This window comes from Atta colombica, unplaced genomic scaffold (assembly GCF_001594045.1).
Source record: "Atta colombica isolate Treedump-2 unplaced genomic scaffold, Acol1.0 scaffold224, whole genome shotgun sequence".
In the NCBI taxonomy this organism is placed as follows: domain Eukaryota; kingdom Metazoa; phylum Arthropoda; class Insecta; order Hymenoptera; family Formicidae; genus Atta; species Atta colombica.
In genome coordinates, this window is record NW_017259321.1 from 543,385 (window position 1) to 552,548 (window position 9,164).

Below are 9,164 nucleotides of genomic sequence, written 5' to 3' on the forward strand. Positions count from 1 at the left end.
ATCCGTTCCCGAGCATCGCAATCCGGCTGCATCGCGTCACGAACCTGTGCTTTATGCTTTAAGTATGCATATTTGTAATGCTATAATCTTATTGTTGCAAAAATGAAAACAAAATTACAATTTTGTCCTACAGTTATCATCTTTATCTTTATTGATAATCAAACTCGAGCAATAATATAAAAATTAGTTTCAAATAAAAATTGAGTATTATTTAGCTTTAAATATAATATACATGTCTACGAAATTACTAATAAATCATAAAATTAATACTTTCTTATCAGTTCCTTACTCTTAATTACTTTTTCTATTTCGAATACAATCATTATTTTTCAATGTTGGATTCACAATTAATGAAATTCATAATCCTTTATTATATATTAAGTCATACAGAGTACACCTATGTAGTAAATGAAAATTGATTAAAATGGACTGAAATTTTATTATTTTTAATAGCATATTTTAAATAACGAAAACTTTTTGGATTTAATTGGATTTAACCCAAATTCAATGAGATTCAATTGAATTCAATTAGATTCAACCGGATAAAATGAATTGAATTGAAAAACTGCAACATTTCCTAAAATTTTGAATTGAGCAGTATTCATGGTGTGTGTGTGTGTGTGTGTGTGTGTGTGTGTGTGTGTATGTGTGTGTGTGTGTGTGTGTGTGTGTGTTATGTTGTGTTGCACAGAAAAAAACTGATATTATTTTTACGTTAAAAGACATAGAAATGTGTTTCATGCAATTTCTAAATGAATAAAAATATTCCAGATTAAACGAGATTCATTTTAACATTTGCGAATGCATATTTCTGAAAATTTGAATCCTTTTCAATCAATTCTCAACTAAGACAGTTATCTTGTTAAAAAGCATCTTTAGAGAAGGTTTGAGAAAAAAAAAATGAAACGTCTTTAGATAGTCATCTTTTCCTTTCTCTTTAAAATGACTTTTAAATGACTTTGAACTGATTTCGTGAGAAACACGACCTCGAGTTAGTCTTCTCGTATCTCGCCGACTGTTTACCTGCGGTAGTCTGGCAGCCTTCATGAGAGGCGTCAGCCCGGCACGATCCCGCGTGTTCGGATGAGCACCGAAAGCTAACAGCAGTTCCATACACTCCAGATCCAAGGGCGACACCAGATTGATCTCGGAGCCGAAAAAATATCTCTTGTTTGGATTAGCGCCGGCTTCAAGCAGGATCCTCGCAACTTCAACGTGGCGATTTCGCAGAGCCAGACGCAATGGCTCGTCGCACAACATGGTCCTAAATGCATAATCGCGAAAATATATATATTGACAAAGTAATGCATAGCTAATAAAGCTCAACATATCGCTCGGCGACTTAAGGAACATACCAAGTTAAGAGAAAATCAAAATAATTTTATTTTAATGTCAAGAAAATTAAAACGATGATTTTTTTGTTACAAAATTTAATTGTTTATTGACATTAGAAATGAAAATAAAGATATTTTGATTTTTTATAGACTTTATGTGTTCCTTGGAGAGTTTCATCACAGTAAAATTTTCGTAAATATATTATACAAAATAATTTTTAAATAAATTTTTAATGCCAGCTAACGGGAAAAACGCCACGAACTTTTTCCCACACCTAATATAATATGATTAAAAGTAAAAATTATTAATTGTTAAATGGCGTACTTATTTATTTTACACTATTCTCCAACTATTTATGTCATTTAATATCTTGTATAATATAAAATTATATAAAATCACATGTAAATCATACGATATTTAAATAAAATTAAAATTGTAGATTACGCTAATATTTATCTTTTACAAATATTTTAAAAGATTTCGACGATCATCAGTGATCGAAATGGCAGTCAACATAAAAGTCGCACCTGGGAAAAAGTTCCCCTGTATCCTGTCGGTGGTCCACCTTGGCGCCATACTTAAGCAGCAACTTCACCAGATCGAGGTAGCCGTGCTCGGCGGCGAGATGCAAAGCCGAGTAGCCACACTCGTCAGTTGCGTTGATGTCGGCACCACGTACCAGCAACAGCTGAGCGGCCTCGGTGTATCGCTGCCATACGGCATAGTGCAGGGGCCTGAGGCCCTGGGTTACCGGCTCATTCGGTTTAGCACCGCATGCGAGGAGGATGCGGATCTCATCGAGCGGCTGTAGCCGTATTATCGAATCGGCCAGCTCCCGTTGCAAGGGATTGGCGATGCACTCGGTCGGCATCTACATGGCGTAACACGAAAAGATACAGAGATAGAAAAGCGTGCTGAGAGAAAGAAAGACAGGGTGATAGAACGATTGCGTAACGTATACATCATATCGCACATTGGCAGAAATCACCGAGGATTTATAGCAAGACAGTTTATCGAGATAGTCTATCGACATATATAACGTTGTTAATGTTGAAGAAATTTGATCGTCGAATTTGTTATTTTTAATCTAAAATTGAGTTCCTCGTGGAAAAAAATTAAAAAAATCTTTCGCGAGGCTGCAAAAATAGGGACTCAAGTTGAATATGAATCATTAATCTTTTTTAATATCATTTTGACTGCATTATCGTAACTTATTCTGTCTAAGGAACACACTGCGTAAGAAAAAGTCAAAACGACTTTATTTTGACGTCATAAAAGTCAAAATGATAATTTTTTTTTTACAAAATTTGTCTGTTTATTAATGTTAGAAATCAAAATAAAATCATCTTGAATTTTTGTTGATTTCTTGTTGTGTTCTTTGGATGCTTGAAGACAATGAGAACAAATGACAATACACGTGCACGACATGCACTATATATAGTAACATGTATTTAACGCACTTTAATACGCACTTTATTATCGAGTCTGATTTGCCTTACACGACGAGCACGAAAATCCGACAAATCTGCAATATAAGAGGATAGGGAGATTAATAAAAGTCGACTCATTGTAATCCACAATATTACAATGTTAGAAAAATATTTGAATGTTTTGTTTTAATAATTAATTAACGAGAAAAAATAATGAACCGTGTCAATTATTAATTAATAACAGTGGACGGAATTAATTTTTTAAACGAGATTCCACGTATAAAAAATATATTCCTTTTCTATCGTATTCCTAATTTTACAATCTTTTCTACCGCAAATCATAGAACTTATATAACAAAAATATAAAATCGCAAGTATTAAATTGAAAAGAAATAAAAGTGTTGGTAAATATAAATTATAATAAATTTTACAAAATAAATCGTACTACAAAATATATATTATATAAATTCTATATTACGACAGAAAAGTATCTTCGAGGATACAGTACAGAAAAGACCTCGATTCCAGGTTCCGGACATCGCTGACAATGCAATATCACCGTGAAACGCAGTCGCGCGAAGATTTTTCTCCGACAGTCGAACCCGCAACGATCTTCGCGAGACACGATTTGGCTAACGATAGGTGAGTAATGCAATCGCTGTTCTCGCTGCGGGGAACTTCGCTGACGCACGTCACGAGCACTAGAAACTCTGCCAAGAGGACGGCGCAATTTTGGCGATGATGCCGGAAGTCCCGTGGCGTCGTCAATTGAAAATCACGCAGTCTGCGCCTCCGCGAACATCTGGCGTGCTACGCGCTGCACTTCACTTCAGCCAGTTATCCCTTTGTTATGCGAACAATCGCGATTTTCAGGGCCTGAATGATTTTTTTCGAACTCGAGAAGAGAAATGTGCAATTTCAGAGTTTACCCTGTTTTCAAGTTTTCAGAAAAGCGCAAACTCACTTTCGACAACTTTGAAGTTGATTCCTCTCAATGAAGTAGTTTAAATTTAGAGGAAATTTTTCTTTTTCTGAGTCCGTCTTTTAATTAGATTCTAACAACAAAAAGGATATCTTTGATGTCAAATTACATCTTTGATATCTAATTAAAAATTTCATGTAAAAAATTATAGTTCTAATTATTAATTCAAACAAGTTAAATCTGAAAAAATAATGTATAAATCGAAATTATTATGATAACGAAATCTCCTGTAAATTCACGCAAGACATGACGGATTCTAACATGAAGAAGGATGTCATCAGGCTAGATCTTAATTAAGATCGTTTGCGCGCAACCGACCTTTAGATCACTATTACATTAAACCCTTCAATTTCTGATCATTAAATCCAATCATAACATTATATTTAAAATTACATTCTAATTCTAATTATTCTAATTATTAATTTAAACAAGTTAATTCTAAAAAAATAACACAAAAAACTGATGATTATTATGATCACAAAATCTATAAATTCATGTAAGGCATGATTCTTAACTCTTGGATCATTAAAATTGGCAAAAGTAATAATCATGTATCGTACGACGTATTCTTAGTTTTCTCGTAAGATCAAGATTGATCCGACGAATGCGGTAACGACGCAAAAGAGTCGATATTCACTGCCAATTTTCGCCGCGTACATCCGACTATCGTAAACATTTAGTCCGAATTGATGCAAGATCTTGACAGTACCGCGCAATTAGATGTTATACTTCAAATAGAAGTAATATGCTCCATATATTACGGCTTGACACCTGTCGAATCCAATTGAGACTTTCGTTGTAAAATCACAAATTGCCGAGCAGGAAAAATATAAAGTATTAAATATATCAATTCCTAATAGCAATATATTATAAAATAATTGTTTGCTCGATTAGAATAATCTTATCAAGTTATTAGTGCAATCATTTTAATAATTCTATACAGTGCTCTTTAAAATGTTGAATATTACATTATGATAAAACTTGTTAGTAAATAAACTTGTTAGTAGATTAATTAAAAAATTTTAGTCGCCATCTCAATTATATTTTTTTATCCATAGATTGACTTTCAAAGAAAAGAAATTTAAACAATAGAAAGACAAAAAGGACTAATTGTCAAGCTTATACTTAAAATTTTTTTTAGAATAGATACAGTTTCCGAGAAGAGACAACTGTTCGAAAAATTAGTCATAATATCCAACTTACATTGAAATTTCTTAGCAATTTATTTTTTGATTTTGCATCAATCGAAACTTTTACTGTACCAAGGAAAAATCCTATTCGATTTGTCATTTTGACGTCCCCAAAAAATATCAAGAAAAAATCATAATGATTCTTATTTTGACTTTTAACATCAATAAAATTTTGTAAAAAAAAAATCATCATTTCGATTTTCATAACGTCAAAATAAAGTCATTTTGACTTTCTCTTGATTTGACGTGTTCCTTGGGTCTCAGATGGTCGGTGCTGATCGCGACATTCGCAACATCCGATATCGGCGATCGAATCGATGATAACGATCTCTCGTCCGCCCCATTCACGTCGTGAACTTGACGTTACTGCGTTTATTGTTTACTCACATCAAAGACGGTGCGATGCTCCAGCATGTAGAAACGGTGTCACAAGAACTGCCTTCTTCATCGGACGACCCGGTCCTATTTAAAGCTTCGCGAAGCGGCGCGACTCGCTGCCCAAAAATAACACAAAGAGGTACGCACTCAGAAGTCTTCGCGCATGTATCTTTTGACTGCTACGCAATTTTTGTCTTTTAGCGCGTAGACGCGTGTCCACCTTTGTAGCTACTCTTTTTTTCGCGCGCACTTTTTTGTTCTAAACCGCGTCATCGTCTTCATTGAAAGAAACTTCAGGGATAGCCTCCTTTCGCTCACGTGTTTTTATTTTGAAAATATATTGCGATCTATCTGCACAGTAAAAATGTATTTGCCAAAACTGTAGTGATAACACGTGATAATACACTGAGTATATAAAGTCTCAAAATATTCATAACAGATATAAAGAAGTGCATTAAACAAACTTAAAGTTTAAAAAACTTATGTTATCATTACGTACACTTATTATGTACGCTTGAAAAAAAGGAAACATTGTATTTCATTGAGCAAATTGTATTGTGCCTGTCAATGAAATTGAAATTGGTATTTTAACCCACCAGAGAACACAATGTATGATTGACCCCGTCCAAGGAATTTGTTTACAGAAACAATAGCAGTAGTATTGTAACGTGAATGTGTTATAAATGGCTGAAATTTTTACGGGAACATATATGTAGCAAAAATAGTGATAACGAGATTATTACTTATACTTTTTATTATATTACTATTAAAATCAAATGATTAATAATTATTTAATTTTTGTATGTAACAATTCTCGATGCAAATAATGAATATTTTATTTTTCGATATCCTGAATCACAGTCGGGGTTACAGATAATTCTTAACAAGGCGTGTTCGAAACCAGAGAAAAATTTTGGAGAAAAGGTACTAATATTTTAGTAAAAATTTTTCTCAAAATTTTAATACAAATTAAAACATTTTTTAGAAACACTGAGAAAGCTTGGATCTTTAAAAAAATTTTTTTATATATGTGAATTCTGGAAATATTCTACATTTTTAAGATTTTTCATTTAATAATTTTTGAAAAAATGCCTTAGATCTTTCTAAATTTTGTAACATTTCATCAGAGAGAAATTATAAAATACGAAATCTTAGAATATTTTAAAATTTATATGTACTAAATATTCCAGAAAAGAACGTAGACTTTCTGAAAAGTATTTTAATTTGTTGTACATAAAAGATCTGAAAAATTTTCTAAAAATATCATAAAATTTAGAAATTGTAAAGAATTTTGAAATTCTAAAAAATTATATAAAAATTCTAAGAAAAATTTTTATCCGTGCGCTGTAGGTAACTTTTTTTCAGATATTTGGAATACTAGAATCACGTTTGGTGCCACCACCGATAAAAAGAACGTCTCATTTCTGAGATCGAAAAAAAATCAGCAATAAACTATAATTGAGTAACATCTTAGCACAATAATCACTTACAATACGTACCACCTTGTAAATATTCGCGATACACAAATAGCAACGCACTCGTGACAACATAGAGAAAATCCATTCTTACGATATCTTCTTAAAAAAAATAAAGGATAAATTTGAAAATGTTAGAGTTTTGTTCCTATATGTTTTCAATCAGTTTGTGATTAAAAAATCTGTGCATTATAAAATTTTATTGCACAGTTTTCTGTTTGAAATTACATGGTTCGACTGTATTGGAACAAACTTTTGATCTGAAATAATAAAAGATTCGAAATAATAAAAAAAATGAAAACAATTGTAGTTTGAATAAATTTAATTTTAAAAATTAACATAAAAATTAACAAAAACAAATTGTATTTATAAAATTGTAAAATATTATTTATATAAATATTATTATTTACCGTAAAAATTTGCTTATTAATATAATATTAGACATTAGAACGTTAGTTAGAAAAGAACTCGGAAAAGAATTTTCCGTGCCAAATAAATGACAGTAAAGGACAATATTGGAAAATAAAGAACAAAGTTGAATTTTGAAAAAACAAATAAATTTAAAGGACAGCTACCTAAAATAAAGAACTGTCCTTTATAATAAAGGACGTATGGTCACCGTATCCATCCTTCATCCCTTCCTTGCCTCATCGGGTACGTAGATAGAATAGCGTTACAACAACTCTGTGCTGTTCCGTCGTCTACAACTATTCTTTCGAAAAGTTCATTGATCCTCCGATCTGAAATTAAATCAAACCGTGATTTCTCTGAATTTCCCGACTGAACATTCGCGGGACTGTCCGGAGCCATGGATGGCGAAAATACGGAACTTTGTAAAACGTTGACAACTGTTCGACGATGATTTTTTAAGAGTTTATACTTTCAAATTTTATAAGAACGCTTACAGAACATCATTGCATTTTAGACATTTTTAGAACGCTTATAAAATACAATATATATCGTTTCATGAAAGTTCTGTAATGCTAAAATAACGTTTTCCAGCAAAAGATGCTCAATAAACGCGGATGCGCCTTCGTGCAGAGTTCACTGTTAGATTTTTCAAACATTTAGCAAACGCTTTTCTCAATACCGTGAGACAATTTTCTTCTATTCAACAAATGCTGTTCCAATGTGGCGAATTATTAAATCTTAGTAAATGTTTTGTAAGGCTTTTACGCAAACAGCTTAAAGACGCCCAAAAAACGTTTCTTTTAACTCTATAACATAAGTTTTTCTTCCGCTTAGCATTCTTTTACATATCCGATTTTCAAGTTTTCAAGTAGTGCACAACATGGCCACTAGAAGGACACAATAAAATTCAATTTCTCGCATTTAAAAAACCATATCAAATAGAATAAAAGGCACGGTATGAGACTTTTCAATAAAAAATTTTATACTTTTTTTTTAAATAAAATGTCTGCATTTAACAGGTTCAACACTTGAACTGAACGTTCATGTAAACGTTAAACAAACGTTTATGAAATTTCTTATTTTCATCAGAGAATGCCTTCCAAACGTTGCAATGTTGCAATTTTTGCTTTATGATCACATAATTCTGATCTCTGAACGAACTTTCAACGAACTTCCGCAAACGCTCATGCAAATGTTAAACAAACATTTATGAAACTTCTCTTTTCGTCAGGGGAGCCAACGAGAGGCATAAGGAGAGAAGTGTTTTCCTCTTGCGACAAACAGAGAAGTGCCATTTTTCTGAGTAATCATTTTGGAAAAGATCTCATATCGAAATCCTTGTAAATTTTCACAAAGACAATATCGATTACAAGATGATTTTTTTTCCGCACAAAAATGTGCGCGTAAATAAAAGGAAGAAATCACTTCATACATGTTATTATACATGATCAATTTTGAAGTAAAAAAAAATAGTCTCTCCTTGATATTCTTTTCGCTTACATAAAAAAAATTATACAATGATAAATCAAAGCTACAAATTATCGAAACTTAAAAAATATCGATCCAATAAGATTCTGATCAATTAGAATTCCGGTCATTGTAATTGGATATCTGATTATCTTAATGAGAATTATAATAGATTTAATCAGAAAATTCCGATTTATCCATGTTCAATCTAAAATTTTTCTCATATAGTGGTGTACCGACCTTTCGAATCACGTAGTATTACAGAGAATTAATTATGTTTGTATAGAAAGTGACGCGAAGGGCGATCTGACCACGCAAAGTAAACCGGTAAGTTGAGTGTCGATTGATATAAGTTAAAAATTTCTCATACGAGACCTTGAGAGGTGTGAAAACAAGGTCGGTGACCGGAATGACACACGTAATAAATGAGAAGAAAATCGCGAAGACCCCTCTCTCTCTCTCTCTCTCTCTCTCTCTCTCTCTCTCTCTCTCTCTA

The 9,164-nt window shown here is 32.3% G+C and overlaps 2 protein-coding genes across 4 annotated transcripts in view; both read right to left on the reverse strand.

The window, feature by feature from the left end:
• LOC108688052 (ankyrin repeat and protein kinase domain-containing protein 1-like) overlaps positions 1–5,394 on the reverse strand; it is a 9,533-nt gene extending 4,139 nt beyond the window's left edge. Inside the window, exons 1-4 of one of the 3 annotated variants that reach the window (XM_018194137.1) lie at positions 5,325–5,394; positions 2,808–2,860; positions 1,863–2,206; positions 1,024–1,264 (exon numbers count right to left, since the gene is read on the reverse strand). In XM_018194137.1, the coding sequence (XP_018049626.1) occupies positions 1,024–1,264; positions 1,863–2,206 (585 nt within the window). In that variant the 5' untranslated portion in view covers positions 2,808–2,860; positions 5,325–5,394. Of the gene's footprint in view, positions 1–1,023; positions 1,265–1,862; positions 2,207–2,807; positions 2,861–3,273; positions 3,588–5,324 lie in introns of those variants that run through there. The other 2 variants (XM_018194134.1, XM_018194136.1) reach the window with 2 other exon arrangements.
• Positions 5,395–7,484: 2,090 nt separating this feature from the next.
• LOC108688043 (broad-complex core protein isoforms 1/2/3/4/5-like) overlaps positions 7,485–9,164 on the reverse strand; it is an 11,965-nt gene continuing 10,285 nt past the window's right edge. The window contains exon 4 of the mRNA XM_018194124.1: positions 7,485–7,530. The gene's annotated coding sequence lies outside the window, so the exon portion shown is untranslated. The remainder of the gene's footprint in view (positions 7,531–9,164) is intronic.